General features: G+C 51.2%; 1 protein-coding gene across 1 annotated transcript in view; it reads right to left on the bottom strand.

The window, feature by feature from the left end:
* Nucleotides 1–95: 95 nt before the first annotated feature.
* GRIK5 (glutamate ionotropic receptor kainate type subunit 5) overlaps nucleotides 96–16,094 on the bottom strand; it is a 55,979-nt gene continuing 39,980 nt past the window's right edge. Inside the window, exons 16-20 of the mRNA XM_057712802.1 lie at nucleotides 7,913–8,078; nucleotides 7,138–7,363; nucleotides 5,217–5,345; nucleotides 5,003–5,124; nucleotides 96–1,115 (exon numbers count right to left, since the gene is read on the bottom strand). Of these exons, the coding sequence (XP_057568785.1) occupies nucleotides 687–1,115; nucleotides 5,003–5,124; nucleotides 5,217–5,345; nucleotides 7,138–7,363; nucleotides 7,913–8,078 (1,072 nt within the window). The 3' untranslated portion in view covers nucleotides 96–686. The remainder of the gene's footprint in view (nucleotides 1,116–5,002; nucleotides 5,125–5,216; nucleotides 5,346–7,137; nucleotides 7,364–7,912; nucleotides 8,079–16,094) is intronic.

The following is a 16,094-nucleotide window of genomic DNA, read 5'->3' as shown; positions in this document are numbered from 1 at the left end:
ATCCAGTCTGTGGTTCTCAGCTGACTCCCTGGAGGGGGGAGCGCAAGCCTTCAGTGCCCTCACACCCCCAGGAAATGAGACCCGGGTATCCCCAGTTTTGGGGTTTTGTTCTTTTTTTTATTCCAACAGGGACTGGGGTGTGGCAGGGGGAGGGATGGGGGCCCAACTGACCCCCTCCCTGTGGGGGTCTCATAGAAATTCCGAGGTTTCTCCCCAAAAAAAAAGAGAGAAAGAGAAGTGTCGAGGGGCGCCAGGGGACACCCATCTGCCCAGAGGCCCCCCACTTCTCCAGAAGTGGGGAGGGCTGCGTCAAGTCTTGGGGAGCCCGAGCAGTCCCAGGATGGGGTTCTCCCCAAGGACTGCTTTCCGCTTCCGGGATCGGCCCCTGCAGTCCCCGGCCCCCGGAGTCCTCGGTTCCTGCGCTCCTCTTGTCCGCAGTGGGGGGCGGAGTGCAGGCGTCCGCGGCACCCTCTGGTGAGTCCACTAGGGGGCGCAGACAGGCTCCGGAGCCGGGCCTCGGACTTCACCGGGAACCGAAGGCAAAATCGCGGCGTCCGGCGCGCGGGGGCGCAAGTCCCGTCCCTCGCCCGCTGGGGAAGGGAGGGCGGCCGGGGCCTGGGGCCTGGGGCCTGGGGCGCGCCCCGTCCCTGCGGTCAGTCCGGGCGCCCGCCCGGCCCCGCCCGTGGTCACTCGTGCTCGGCCAGCTCGCGGGGGCCGGCGGGGCCGGGCCGGGGGCGGGGCGGGCTGGGGGCTTCGGCAGGGGCGCCCAGGCCACGCGGGGGCGCGCCGGCTCCCGAGGCCCGCAGCGCCTGGATGCGCCGGCACTCCTGGCACACACGCACGTGGGTGCAGGGGGTGGGGGCGGGGGGCCGGGCGCCGCCGGGCGGCCCCGGATCGTCCAGGAGGCGCTGGGGGCCGCCGTGCGCGCTGCCCGCATCCCCGCCCGCGCCGGCGGAGTAGAGCTTGCCGTTGCTGAGGCGCATCTCGCGGACGGCGCGTAGCGACAGCAGGGCACGGCTTGGGCCGCCCGGGCGCCGGCGCCGGCGGGAACGCGACGTCTTGCGGCAGGACACCGCGTGCCGCAGCTCCTGCAGCATCTCCTGGCACACCGACACCTGGGGGCGGCGCGGGCGGGGCGGGACGCGGTGGTCACTGTCCCCACGCACCTCGCCTCTGCCCCTCCCCCCTCCCGTCCCCTTTGGCCCTCTCTGCAATGCTCTCCACACCCTCCTGCTCTCCCTGCCCCACCTGTCGGCTCATCTGGCTCTCTCCGCCATGCCCTTTCACCTCCTCTCTTCCTTCTACCCTCTTGTCACTTCCCGTTCTCTTCCCTCACGGTTCCCTTATTTCCCCGTGTTCTTCCTGCCTCGCCTCGCCACCTCTCAACTCCTGTGTCTTCTCCATTTCTCTCTCATCTCCCTGCTTCTTTGGATTTGTTCTTAAATCTGCCTTTCACCTCCAGTCCACGCTCCTCTCTTCCTACTCTCTTTCCTCTTGTCTTTTCACTCGAAAGTTTCTAACTGCTTCTAGTCCTTCCCTCCTTTCGTTTTCCATCCTCTGCCACCGATTCATGCACGCACTATTGCCAGACGTAGTTGCTGACCGCCTCCTGTGTCCCAGGCACCGTTTTGAGAATTGAGGAAACAGCAGAGAATGAAACAGAGAGAAGTCCCTGCCCTCGTGGAGGTTATATTTCTAATGTGCAGAGTCAAAACAGAAATATGTAAATATAAGTAGTATGTTTGATGGTGATGAGCATTTTGGAGAAAAATTAAATTGGGGAAAGAGGTGGGGGTATGGGTGCAGAGTGTTGCTGAATTCTGAGATGGGACCTTAGGGGAGACTCATTGAGAAGAGGACCTGCAAGTAGACAAAGGCAGTGCAGGATGAGCTGTGTGGGGCCTGGTAGAAGGGAAGGCAGACAATTCAGCTAGCTACAGGTGCTGAGGTGCTGGAGGAACCTGGAGCAGGTCAGGGTGGCCAAGGTGGGGTGGGCAAGGGGGAGAGGGAGGAGATGACGTCAGAGGAGCAATGGGACCGGCTTCTTTAAGGCCCAGAGACCGCTGTAAGGATTTGTCTTTTACTCTGAGCCAGATGGGAGCCACTGGAGAGTCTTAAGCATAGGACTGCTGTGCTTTTCCAGGATCACTCTGGAGCTGTGTTGAGAATAGACAGTAGGGAAGCCAAGGGCAAGAGCGGGTAGCCCACTAGGAAGCTGCTACCATCACCAGGCAGGAGATGGTGGTGGCTGGACCAGAGTGGTGGTGGCCAAGGAAGTGAGAAGGGGTTGATTTCTGGGTATATTTCGAAGGTGGAGCCAACAGTTTTTGCTAAGATATCAGATAGAGGGTGTGAGAAAGAGGGAGGAGTGAAGGGTGACTCCACATATTTTGGCCTGAGCAACTGGAATGATGGCATTGCCTGATGGGTGTGCAGGAGCTCCGTGTTGGCCACGTGATGTCACGCACTACCTGGTGGACATCCACGTGGAGATGTCGAGTATGGAGCTGAATTTATAAACCATGGGTGCAGGAAGAGGTCCCTGTAAGGGATATACGTTTGGGGGTTATGGTAGGCAGCCTCTAAGATCCTGCCCCCGGGGTGTTCACACCCTTGTGTTCTCCCCTTTGGCTTTGTATGAGGGTCACTGCACGACCATCAGAATAAGGCTAAGTCAGCGGACATTTTGGCTTCTGTCCGGCTCTCTCTTGGATCACGCGCTCTGGGGGAAGTCAGCTCCACGGCATGAGGACACTCAAGAACCCTACGGAGCAGTCCCTGTGTGAGGAACTGAGGCCTCCTGCCAACTGCCATGTGAATGAGTGTATTTTTATTCTCCCTATCTTAGGATCTTTTGACATCTTAAACATCTTGCTAGCCAGGGAGAGCCCGCCCTCCCAGAGCTAGCCAATTCTTAGGGATAGCAAAGGGCCGGGAACCTGCCTTTCATACAAAAACCAACCAGTCCTGAGTCTATACATCCCCTTTATCTGACTCTCACACACCAAGCCAATATTTCCCCTGCCCTACCTCAACCCAGAGCCAGGTACCAGACAACCAGAGACCACCCCCTAGCCCAGAGCCTGCTGACAGTATTCACACTGCCCAGTCCTGAGCCGTTTCTCTACCTGCCTTGCCTTTCCCATGGAAACCCCAACAAAGGCTCTGGCCTAGGTTTCTCTCTCTCCTGCCTCTTGACCAAATCTGGTGCTTTCCTTGTGGCCCTATGTGGAGTGGTGGGCCCCCTCCTGTCAGGTAACGTAATTAATAAATTCTTCTTTCACTAGCATTGCCACTCCACGTCATCACTCCCATAAATTAAATTATCCCATAAATTATCACTTCCATCAGTTAAACCCCCACAGGTATATTTTGGGACAGTGAACCATCCTGGAAGTGGATCCTCCAGCCCCAGTCAAGCCTCCAGACAACAGCAGCCCCAGCCGACATCATGACCATGACCTTACCAGAAACACCGGGCAACCAGAACCACCCAGCTAAGCTGTTCCCAGATTCCTGACCTATGGAAACTGTGTACTGGTAGAAGTTTGCTGTTTTAAGTTGCTAAATTGGGGGATAATTTGTTATGTGGCAAAAGATAAACAATACAGGAGTCATGAGCATACAGATGGCCTTACAAACAATTTGGCTAGATGGGAATCACCAAGGGAGTGGAGAAAGAGAAGAGAAGTGGTCCAAGGACGGAGCCCTAGGGCCCCCAACAAAACAGTGCCAGAGGGGTAGGAGGAAAATGAGGCAGGAGCAGGGAAGAGAGGGTTGTAAGGAGAGTGATCGGCTGTGCTGAAGCCCGTAGCTACCTCACGATGATGAGGCCAGAGACTCGGGCACTGGATTTCAGATGTGGAGGTCACTGGTGGTGAGACTGGCTTCAGGGAACAGGTAGGGACAGAAGCTGGATGGGAGTGTGTCCAAAAATGAATGGGAGGACAGAAACTGGAAACAGAGGGACACACACATCCTAGCAAGGCTACAACAGAAGGGAAGAAATGGGGCCGTGCCTAGGAGGGGAAGCGGGGTCAAGGGAGGGTTTCTTGAAGACGGGAGAAATGACAGTGCATCTGTCTGGTGCCGGGCTTGATCCAATAGAGAGAGGAAAGCCGATGATGCCGGAGGGAAGGCGAGAATGGCTGAGGAACATCTTTGGGAAGGGGGCACAGGTGGAGGGGGCTGTAGCAAGGAGCGTGGATGTTCATTTGGAGTCACTAATGGGGTGAGTGAAGAAAGCATGAGGGTGGCCGGATGTGGAGGTGAGGCTTGGCATGCTCTCTCACTCCTCTACTTTTCCCAGTAGAAGCAAGGTCGGGGTTGAAAGCGAGGAGGAAGAGGAGAAGGAGGGGGAGGAGGAGGGGCTGCAGGCTGGCAGAGAGAGGGGAAGGTGGGAATCTCGGAGGAGCGTAGGGGCCCAGTGGGGTTAAGACAGGAGGAGTACGGCTGGGCAGCACCACACCCGCATATAGCGTGAGACCAGACAGCAAATCTGGTTTCTTGCTGGTGCATTCGGCTGCATTCTTGCCCCGTCTCTCCTTCTATTTCTTCTTGCTTTACCACCTTGGCCTCTCCCCACATCCTTCTCTCTGTGCGCTCCATACTCCTTCCCCTGCATCCTTATCTCTGCCTGTGCCCTCTTCTCCCTCTGTCCTTCCTCATGTCCGTGGACCCTCTCTCCTGTCTCCCGTCTGCTCTCACCTCTTTTTTTTTTTCCTGGCCGCGCTGCGGCTTGTGGGATCTTAGTTCCGCCACCAGGATTCAAACCCGGGCCCTCTGCAGTGAGAGCATGGAGTCCTAACCACTGGACCGCCAGGGCATTCCCTGCTGTCACCTCTTCCTGGACCCCTGGAGGCGCTGTGATCCTCTCACCTCCCTGGCTCTCAGTCCCCTGCCCCCCGCCTTCCTCCAGGGATGGCTCCCAATGCCACAGTCTTCACGTCCCCCGCCCCCAGGGCCCCACTTCTCCCCACACACCCTTCGCCAGCCTCCTCACCTCTTCCGACTCTGCCGACCTCCGCGTGGACCATATGAATTCCATGACCGCCACAAAGACAGCAATGATGAGGCCACAGATGAGCACGACAAAGATGCCGCCGATGTTCTCCATGCCCAGGCCTGGGGGTGGGGGGAGAGCCAGGGGTCGGGCCTGGTAGGCGGGGGTGGTGAGGGGCCTCCGGGAAGGGAGCGGCACATGGGGGGTGGCTGACCTTTAGCTCGGTGGTCCTCCTCCTTGGGGCACCGGCCCCCCTCCCACCACTTGCGCTTCAGGATCTCCAGCCGGTTGTTCTCCTGAAGCTGCAGGATGGCCAGTGTGATCTCATCCCGGAACGGGGAGCCTGGACCGGCACATGGCGGGGTGCGCTGGTCATCGGGGCCCCAGAGCCCTGCCCCCCGACCCCCTCCCCGGCTCCTCTCCTCCCGCTTTACTGTGTTCCCAGCATCTTCCCTGTCCACCTTCGAGTCTGACTACTGCTTGCCACCTCCCCTGTAACCACCCCTGGTGGTGGCCAAGCCCCCACTTGTCATATTTGTCACTCTCCCCCCTCCCTGTGGCCCCCACCCAGGCTCTTCTCAACACAGCAGCCAGAGGGACAATTTCCAAAAAACAGTCATAGATCACACCTCTCTGGTGCTTAAAACTCTCCAATGGCTTCTGTTTGCAGCTAGAAAAAAAAAATGTTCCAATGTTCAGCAAGATCCTGCATTCACTGGTCCTGCCACCTGGGGCTCCCTGAGGACCTGTGCCTCTGCCTGGAATGTTCCTTTCCTCACTTCACTCAGGGCTCTGCTCACATGGTGCCTCGGGGGTTTTTCTCTAATTCTACTCAAAACGACAGCAAGCACCCCACTCCCTGTCCGTCTCTTCCCCTGATTTACTTCAGAGCAGTTGTCACCACCTGATAGCACGTTACAAAGCTATGTGTTTACTGTCTGTCTGCCATCTGCGCCTCTAGTGGATGGCTGGAGGTGGGGGCTGGGCAGCTAGCTCCCCACTGTGGCATCCCAGCACCCAGCACGGTCCTGGCACACAGTAGGGCATCAGATCTGCCCAGCCACACTTCTCTTCTGCCTGGCCCCAACCCTGGACCACCTCCTTCCTCTCTACCCTCAGATCCTCCCCTTAAACCATCCTTGGGCCCCAAACACCACCCCCCCCATATCCTACCCTGTACTCATTTCTTCATTCACTACGATGGTTCTTGAGCATCTACCAGGTACCAGGAAATAGGGATGTGGGCAAGTGGGGGGAGTGGTATTTATCAGGCACCTGCTTTGTGCCAGCCCCTGGGTTTACAGGAATGTATTCAAGTCTCACAATGATCCTGTGAGGCAGGTGTTACCACCCTTATTATCTGAATGAGGCAGGTGACACTCTTGCCTGAGTCAGGGAGGAAACTGGGATTTGAACCCAGGTTGGTGTGACCCCAGAGCCTGTCCCTCAAAGCACCAGGTTACACTGCTTCCCTGATACGGCACTGACCCTACCACCAAGCTGCTAAGATCTGGAGTAATTTGTTATGTAGTCGTAGATAAGTAATGCAGCGGTCATCAGAATATAGGTGGGTTTAAAAGCCGAAATGCCAAAATTTGGTGACAAAATTGGTGGTGAGTTTCCAGCACCGAGCCCTGGAAAAGTACTTCCAAGTCTCCCTGGCAACCATCCATCATTCTTCCTCTTTCCCTCCCTCCTTTCCTCTCTCCCTCCCACCCATCCAGCAACATCCATTATCCATTATCCTGAGCACCTGCTCTAAGCCAGGCTGTGGGTTTGGTGCAGAGAATATGAAGTAAATAAAACCAGGTCCTCACCCTCGAGGGGCCCTTGGGCCAATGGGGGAAGGCAAAGCCTCATGGCCCACACACACTGACGTGTGCACAGTCTCACCGGGTGCTCCCAACAGCCCTGAGGGCTGGAGCTGATCGCTCCTAGGCCTGTCTATGCAGGTGGAGGGTGCGGAGGCTCAGGGAGGTGGCATCACCTGCCCAAGGCCCCACAGCCAAGATGCCACGCACAGCACATGCAGCCTGCTCAGGAAGGGCCTGGCTGACTCCACGGCCTGCTCACAGGGCTTGGTTTCAGCTGCCCGGGGCTCCACTGCCCCCCGCCCCGCCCTTCTGCCGGCATACCCAGCGGCATGCCGATGCCGTAGCCCTTGGTGTCGAGGAGGCCCCCGATCTGGGTGAGGTTGCAGTTGAGGCGCCGGTGGTACTCGTTCATGGTGGACTCGAGCAGGAAGGCGTAGCGGGAGTTGAGGACTCGAGCGATGCCCTCCTCTGTGCTCTTGACAAACACACTGGGCTGCTTCGACTGCATGTAGTTCCACATACGCTGGTACGTCTGGTACCGTGAATTCTGGGCAGAGGGGGCATGAGGGGAAGATGGGGGAGGGTCTTTCCATTCCTGCCTTTCCCTGAGCCCTGACCCCTGCCCTCCAGAAAGTCTCCCTCAACTCGAGAGAGCGAAGAGACCGGAGGAAGACAGGAAGAACCAAAGACAGAGGAGAGACATAAGACAGACAGACGGCTCAAGGCCAGGTCCCCGCCACTCCACACCCACAGCCCAGCAAGGACCCTGAGGACCGAAGGCTGGGGAAGAAGGGGCCACAGTCTGTTTTTCAACCCTTTTCCTCTCTTCCACCCCTGGGCCTCTACTCGGCATGACACCCAGCCCTGTCTTCCCAGTGTTCCCAGGCCTTATTCAGAGATGCTGAGAGCAGATGCTCCACCCCTGTATCTACTCAGGGCCCAGCCTGCTTCAGGGAGGCCTGCGTCCATGCCAAACAGGACAGCTTACTTCCTATAGGCCCTGCGGGAACCTTCTGAGGAATGTCCTGCCCTACCCTGAGCTGCTGTGCATGGCGGGGATCCTGATACCCAGCCTGCGCAGCTCCGGGGGCCCCACCTGAAAGAAGGTCATGGTGGAACCAGCGTGGATGGTGCCGTACTCAATGTTGGTCTGGTCTGCCAGGTCGTCGGCCGACTCCACAGGCACCTCCATGCGCTGCACGGTGAGGAAGGCGGCCAGGTTGGCCGTGTAGGAGGAGATGATGATCAAGGTGAAGGCCCACCTGAGGGGTGGGAGGGGTGAGCTACAGGCTGGAGCCACCCCTGCCACCCTGCCCCTGTGGCCATGCGCCCCATTGGTGGTGCCCGCCTCCGTGACCCCCAGGATCTAGAAGGCTGACTGCTGATCAGTGGAGGGGCTGGGAGCATGGAATCTGGAGCCAGACTCCCTGGGTTTAAATACTGCTTCCAGAGACTTCAGTTCCCAGATAAAAGAGAATAAGATGGTCTGGAAATACCTTCCCACTGTGAACTAGAAAACTGGACAGAATATAGGAAATGACCTAAAGACATAGGACAACAGGAATCACAGGACTGGGATCCCTGAGAAAAGAGAAATAAATGAAGTAAGACTTGTCATTGCCCAAGCTGTCCAGCTGGATTTAATTTATAGACTGCAGTGCCAGGAAGGAAAACCCAAACAGTCTGGCAGTCTCACTGAGTTGTAGAGATGGCGATCAGAGATCACAAAGGGCAAGATGGCTGGAATTTGTGGGACAGAATGCCCAAGAGGAAGGAGCTGCACACACAGAGAGAGTTCCAATAATATGTGTGGAATCCCTTTTGAGTCTTTGGCTGAATGTCAGTCTGTTCATGCACCAGCTAAAACTCTTAAGGGGTCAGATAAGAACAACTTCCTTTTTTTTTTTTGGCCACATGCAGGATCTTAGATCCCTGACCAAGGATTGAACCCATGCTCTCTGCACTGGAAGCTCGAAGTCTTAACCATTGGACCACCAGGGAAGTCCCAAGAACAATTTTCAAACACTGAACAATTCCCAGGGCTCACACTGGGCTGGGAACCTTTTGAGCTCCTCCAACAAAAGTAGAGAGACTTCTCTGAATATGTAAGACATTCAATAAAAACCCAAAAGGACAATGAATTAGAAATAGAGTTAAGTTAGCCCTGGAATATGCTATGCTAGACCTACCCGAAAAGAGCTTAAAAACAGGCCTGGAAAGGCTCAAAACAATCTACAAGTAACTTAACTCCCTTACAGAATAAAATCCAAGACTCCTTAACACATTCAACAATGTAAACAATGTAAAATCTACAATGTCTGTCATCTAATAAAAAATTACCAGATACACAAAGGTACAGGAAACTGTAACTCATAACTAAAAGAAAAATCACTCAATTGAAAAAGACCCAGGATTAGCAGAGACGGTGAAATTAGCAGATAAGGACATTAAACAGCTATTATAAAGACATTCAGAATAATCAAGAATGTAAAGAAAAACATGAACATATTGCCAACGGAAATGGAAGATATAAAAAATAGAAGGGAACAGAATTTCTAGAGATGAAATATACAACTTCTAAAAGGAAAATTTTACTGGAAGGGATTACACAGATTAGACACTGCAGCAGAAAAGAAAACAGAATCTGAAGATAGCAAAAGAGTCTATCCAAAACGAAACACAGAGAGGAAAAAAATGACTGGTAATGAGCACAGAGCCTAAGCGGCCTGAGGAATAATACCAAGTGGTCTTACATATGTGACTGGACTCCCAGAGAGAGAAGAGAGAAAGGGGCAACAGAAAAAAAAAATTTGAAAAAGTAATGTCCAAAATTTTTTCAAATTTAATGAGAATTATAAACTTGCAGATCCAAGAATCTCAATAAACCCCAAGTAAGATACATATACATACAAACAAAACATATCATAGCACATTATACTCAATTGCTGAAAACCAGCGATTAGAAGGAAGCCTTAAAGAACCCAGAAGCGGGGAAAACCTATTACACACAGGGAATCAAAGTCTACTGTCAGCAGACAGAGTGATGGTAGACTTCTTGTCAGAAAGCATGCAAGCCAGAAGACAATGCAACAATGTGCTGGAAAAAAATAAAAAATAAACCCCTCAACCTAGAATTCCATCTCCAGCAAAAAGATCCTTGAAAGAAGAAAACACGTGAACAAATTTTTTTATGCAAACAAAAGCTGGGAGAACTAATTGCCAGCAGACCTGCACTTCAGGAAATGTTAAAAGAAGTTCTTCAGGTAAAAGGAAAATACTAGACGGAAATCTGCACGTACACAAAGGAATGAAGAGCACCAGACATGGTAGATGTGTGAGCAAATATAAAAGACATATTCCTTATTTTAAATTTTCTTTAGGGAGTTCCCTGGCGGTCCAGTGGTTAGGAGTTGGCACTTTCAGTGCAGCGGCCTGGGTACAATCCCTGGTCCAGGAAATAAGATCCCACAAGCCACGCAGCATGGCAAAAAAAGAAAAAAAAATTGAAAGACATTTACTGCTTAAGCAAACACCTATACACACAAGCCTAATATATTGTGGGGTTCATAAGACATGTAGAAGTAATATATATGACAACAGCAGCTCAAAAGATGGGAGGAAGAGATGGAAGGCTTTTACATCTTATGTGAAGTGGTAAAACGTTATTTGAAAGAATTTTGTAATAAGTTAAAAATGCATATTGTAAATCCAGAGCAACTACTAAGGAAAATATAAAAAAAGAAGTATAGTTAATAAATCGATAGTAGACATAAAACAGAACACTAAAAATCTCAATAAATCAAAAAGAAGGTAGGAAAAGAGAGAAAAGGGAACAAAGAAGAGATAAGACAAATAAAAAACAAATAGGTTGGTAGATTTAAACCCAACCATATCAATAATTACATTAAGGTAAATGGTCTTAGCAAGGGGTTGGCAAACTATGGCCCACAGGCCAAATTTGACATCCTGTCTGTTTTTGTGCAGCTCACAAGCTAAGAATGGTTTTCACATTTTTAAATCCTTAAAAAGAAATTGAAAGAGGAGTAACAGTTCATGACACATGACACATAAAATTCAAATTTCAGTGTCAGTGTCCATAAAGTTTTATTGGGGGAATTCCCTGGCAGTCCAGTGGCTGGGACTCCAAGCTTCCAATGCAGGGGGCACAGGTTTGATCCCTAGTCAGGGAACTAAGAACTGAGATCCCGCATGCCTCACGGTGTGGCCAAAAAAAAAAAAAAAAAGTTTTACTGGAACAGAACCACACTCATTCAATCAGGGCTGCTTTTGCAGGATGATCAGAGTTAAATAGTTGCAACAGATCGGTATCTTTGCTGGTATGGACAGCAAAGCCTAAAATATTTACTATTTGGCCCAATACTCAAAAAGTTTGCCAACCCCTGGTCCAAAGCCTAAGTACGTGCTGCCTATAAGAAACCCACTTTAAATCTAACAGTATAAGTAGGCTGACAGTGAAAGGATGGGCAAAAGACATACTATGCAAACACTATACTAAGAAAGCTGGGGTGGCTGTATGGCTATCAAATAAAGGTAACCTCAGAACAAGAATTTACCAGGAATAAAGAGGAACCTTACATAATGACAAAGGGGTCAGTTCATCAAGAGGACACAACAATCCTAAACATTTATGCACCTAATTACAGAGCTTCAAAATTCATGAAGCAAAACCTGATAGAACTGAAAAGAGAAATAGATACAATTTCTCCACAGTTACAGGTGGCGATCTCAACACTCCTCTCTCAGTAACTGATAAAACAGGTAGACAGAAAGTCGGTAAGCATACAGAAGACATGAATAACCTACTGGTCCTAATTGCCATTTATAAAACACTGCACCCACCAACAGCAGAATACTCGTTCTATGCAAGTACATATAGAATATTTACCAGGATAGACTCTATGCTCAGTCATAAAACAAGTCTCAGTAAATTTCAAAGGATTAAAATGCTGCAGAGAGGAATTTCCTGGTGGTCCAATGGTTAGGATTCCACACGTCCACTGCAGGGGGCATGGGTTCGAACCCTGGTCAGGGAATAAAGTTCCCGCAAGCCGTGAGGCCAAAAAAAGTGAAAATAAAAATAAAGTAAATGAAATCCTACAGAGAATATTTTCTGACCACAGTGGAAATAAAGTAGAAATCAATAATAGAAAGGCCTCTGGAAAATCCCCAAATCCTGGCTCTGTCACTGGCTAGCTGGGAGACTGTGGATTCACCTGTGAGGTTACGATAATCGCAGGCCCCTCCTCACAGGGCTGTCATGAGTGAGTTACAACACAGATCAAGTGCCATGCATGTGTGTGCTCTCATTGTCTTGGTGACTCAGGAGTGACTTGGGAGAAGAGGGACCCACTGGCTTGGCTCTAGGACCCAAAGGCAGCCTGCCTTACCCTGGCCCTCTCTGTCCTCCTGTCTGGCAGGTGAGAGTGGCTAGGCTCCCTGCTGATGGACAGATCTGTGGGGCCTGAAGACAGGGGAGATGCTGAGAGGGCCTCCTAGACCACTCTCTCCTCCGGCAGATAATGAAAACAGCAGCTGTCCTCTGCTGAGCACCACTGGGGTGGGGGTGGAGTGGAGGATAAAGGGATGAAAAAAATGCCTTCTGCAAAAGAAAACCAAAACCCAACACACACAAAGACCCAGGGTCTTACACAATCTCTCTGGAAACCAAGTCTCTCCACACCTACCCCAGGGCTCAATGTTGTCACCCACTCAAGATAAAATTATTCAGTGCCTGGTGTACCCCAGGCGCCACCTGGACCCCAGGGACAGCAATGGTGGGGGAGATGGGGCCACTCACTGAGACAGAGTCGGGGGACACAGGTGGGAAGTCTGATTTGGGAGTAAGGACATGAGCTCCGTTTGGGACAAGCTGAGTTTGGGATGCCTGTTGGGCCCATGGAGCTGTCTGGAATTGAGGACTTCGGAAGTGTCAGTACGAGTAGCAAGGGATGCCGGGGTGGAGGAGATGGCCCTGGAGTGTACAGAGCAGTGGTCCCTGGAAGGGGAGTGCCCCCGGCGGGTGTTGGAGGAAGATGCTTGGTTAGGTGTGGGGCGCTCTGGTGGCCCGAGTGACTGCAAAGGGTCCTGCTGTCAGTGGGTGGGGACAGGTGTCGACAATGCAGCCCAGTCTGAACACAGAAAATTCAGTACAGGATTACCTGACTCTAACTCCCTGATGCATAAAAACTAAACTGTTTTTGGCATGGCCAGAATAGAAGACAACATTTCTAGAAACAGACCTATTGTTTAGATTGAGGAACAAAGCTGGATATTGTTTTGTTTGAAACTTTGCCAAGAACCGTTCACCATTTTGGGAAACCGCGTCTCTGACAGCAGCCCTGCTTGTGGTATTTGAGTCACCAAGTGAAGACACTTGGACCAGCTGCGTTGGTAAATCACCACATTCACGGTGATTTGTGTTTGTACAAGTACACTTATTTGCCAACTATTTCAAAGCGTCAAGTCTCGGGTGTCAACACCATTCTGTTAAATGGTCTTACTTCTCATAATTCCAATCACATCCACTACCTGTAGGTGCGGCCACCTGACCACACACACAATCTGTCTTGTAGCACAGTCCAGCCCAAGCATTTACGTACTGCTAGCCTATTGTTTTGGTCATCAATTACTTTCCCTTTCTCCTTTGTATTGCAATCAGGGCACTATATTGATTTGTTTTGAATCACATGTGTAGATAGATACATTATTCTTGAATTTCATTAGGGTGGAAAAGAGATGTTACAAAACATTTGTTATAAAAAGAGGGGAGTTCCATTAAGGGAGTTCCTTGGTGGCCTAGTTGTTAGGGTTCTGGGCTTTCACTGCTGTGGCCCGGGTTCAGTCCCTGGTTGGGGAACTGAGATCCTGCAAGCCATGTGGTGTGGCCAAAATTAATAAATAAATAAAATCATGTTAAAAAAAAAGAGAGAGTGTTGAGTCTGTGAGTGCTGAAAAATCACTGGTGTGGAATGAGAGACAGCAAGGGCCAAAGGAACCCACGGTGAAATGAAACAGAAGAGCCAAAGAGGTAGGAGGAAACCAGAAGGACAAAGCAGCCTAGAAGCAAAGAGTTTCTAGGAAGAGGATGGCTAACAGGGTGTATTGGACATATCAGTGAAGGCGGCCCATGCATCCCTGGTGGAGCGGGGGGAGATCTGAGGTTTGGGGGCTTTCTTGCCAGGAGGGCCTGAGGAAAGGATGACCTCGCCTGAGAATTTGAGGATGACGGCAAAGGAGCGCCTGAAGAGATGGCCTAGAGCCCACCTGGGTGGACAGATGTGAAAGCAGGCGGGGCTCAGAGGACAGGAAAGAGCGAGGAGGGAGCTCAAAGGACTGTCTTCAGGGGAGTGACTGAGGGAGAGACCAGGAGGGAAAGGCTGGGGTCAGAGCATAAACTCAGAAACGTTGATTTCCAAGGCAGAGCTGTCCCGAATGATGACAAGCCCTTGGGTGTGGTGGCAGGGGGCTGTGCCTGAGTGGACACGAGATGAGGGGCCCGGGAGGCGGGTTCTGGCTGTGCTGCTGCCATTCAGGTGGCAGCCAAGTCCCTGGGGCACTGGTACCTACCCCCACCGCCCTACCAGTGCCCCCGGCCTGCTGAATCACTGGACTGAGGTCACATTTGGAGATGAATAAACATCTGTTGAGGGAGTTCCCTGGTGGCCTAATGGTTAGGATTTGAGCTCTCACTACCATGGTCCAGGTTCAGTCCCTGGTCGGGGAACTGAGATCCTGCAAGCCGCGTGGTGTGGCAAAAAACAAAAACAAAAAAACAAAAAATAAACCCAAAACATCTGTTGAAACATCTATTGAATGAGTGAATGTGGGGGAAGACTTGGGGTGGAGACAAGAGTGAGCCTAAGGTCAAAGGTCCAGCGAGGGAGGGGGCGTGACTGGGGACTTCCTGGGTAACAGTGATGGGAAGGGACAGAGAACGCCCAGCTGGGGAAGAGGGTCCCTGACTGAGGAGCAGAAGGGATGCGCTGTAGAGAGGTGGTCACTGGTCCCCCACCTGACCTGGGGACTCGGTCAGATCTGCCATGGCAGGTCCCTTTATGCCCTCTCAGCCACCTCCTCACACAGGCTGCCCTCTCCTGCCTGGCTGGAATGTGCCTCCCTCTCCTCGATAGGCATGCTGCTGTTTGTACCTTTAGGTGAAACAGCCAAGATGTCACCTCCTCAGAGGGGCCTTTCCTGAGCACCCCCACTCTCTACTGTTGTCTTTCACTGCACCCTGTTTGGTTCTTCAATAGCAAAGTTTATATACGTCTGATACATCGTTGTTTTAAAAATGTTAATAAAGTTCACTGGGGTGTGTGGTAGGCGGAAGAAAGCCTTGCCCCAAAGATGTCTACATGTTCATCCCTAGAACTTGTGGGTATGTTCCCTCACAAGGTAAAAGGGTCTTTGCAGATGTGATTAAGTTGAGAGTCTTGACATGGGAATGGGACGTCCCTGGTGGTGCAGTGGTTAAGAATCTGCCTACCACAGCAAAGGAAACTATAAGCAAGACGAAAAGACAACCCTCAGAATGGGAGAAAATATTTGCAAATGAATCAACAGACAAAGGATTAATCTCCAAAATATATATACAGTTTATCCAGCTCAATATCAAAAAAACAAACAACCCAATCAAAAAATGGACAGAAGACCTAAATAGGCATTTCTCCAAAGAAGACATATGGATGGCCAAGAGGCACATGAAAAGCTGCTCAACATCACTAATTAGTAGAGAAATGCAAATCAAAACGACAATGAAGTATCACCTCACAACGGTTAGAATGGGCATCATCAGAAAACCTACAAACAGTAAATGCTGGAGAGGGTGTGGAGAAAAGGGAATGCTCTTGCACTGTTGGTGGGAATGTAAATCGATACAGCCACTATGGAGAACAGTATGGAGGTTCCTTGCAAAACTAAAAATAGAGTTACCATGTGACCCAGCAATCCCACTGCTGGGCATATACCCAGAGAACACCATAATTCAAAAAGACACATGCACTCCAATGTTCATTGCAGCACTATTTACAATAGCCAGGACGTGGAAGCAACCTAAATGTCCATCAACAGATGAATGGATAAAAATGATGTGGTACATATATACAATGGAATATTACTCAACTGTAAAAAGCAATGAAACTGGAACATTTGTAGAGACATGGATGGACCTAGAGACTGTCATACAGAGTGAAGTGAGTCAGAAAGAGAAAAACAAATATCATATATTAACACATATATGCGGAATATAGAAAAATGGT

This window comes from Hippopotamus amphibius, chromosome 16, assembly GCF_030028045.1.
Source record: "Hippopotamus amphibius kiboko isolate mHipAmp2 chromosome 16, mHipAmp2.hap2, whole genome shotgun sequence".
NCBI classification, from domain to species: Eukaryota; Metazoa; Chordata; class Mammalia; order Artiodactyla; family Hippopotamidae; genus Hippopotamus; species Hippopotamus amphibius.
This window is presented reverse-complemented; position numbering and strand designations above follow the sequence as displayed.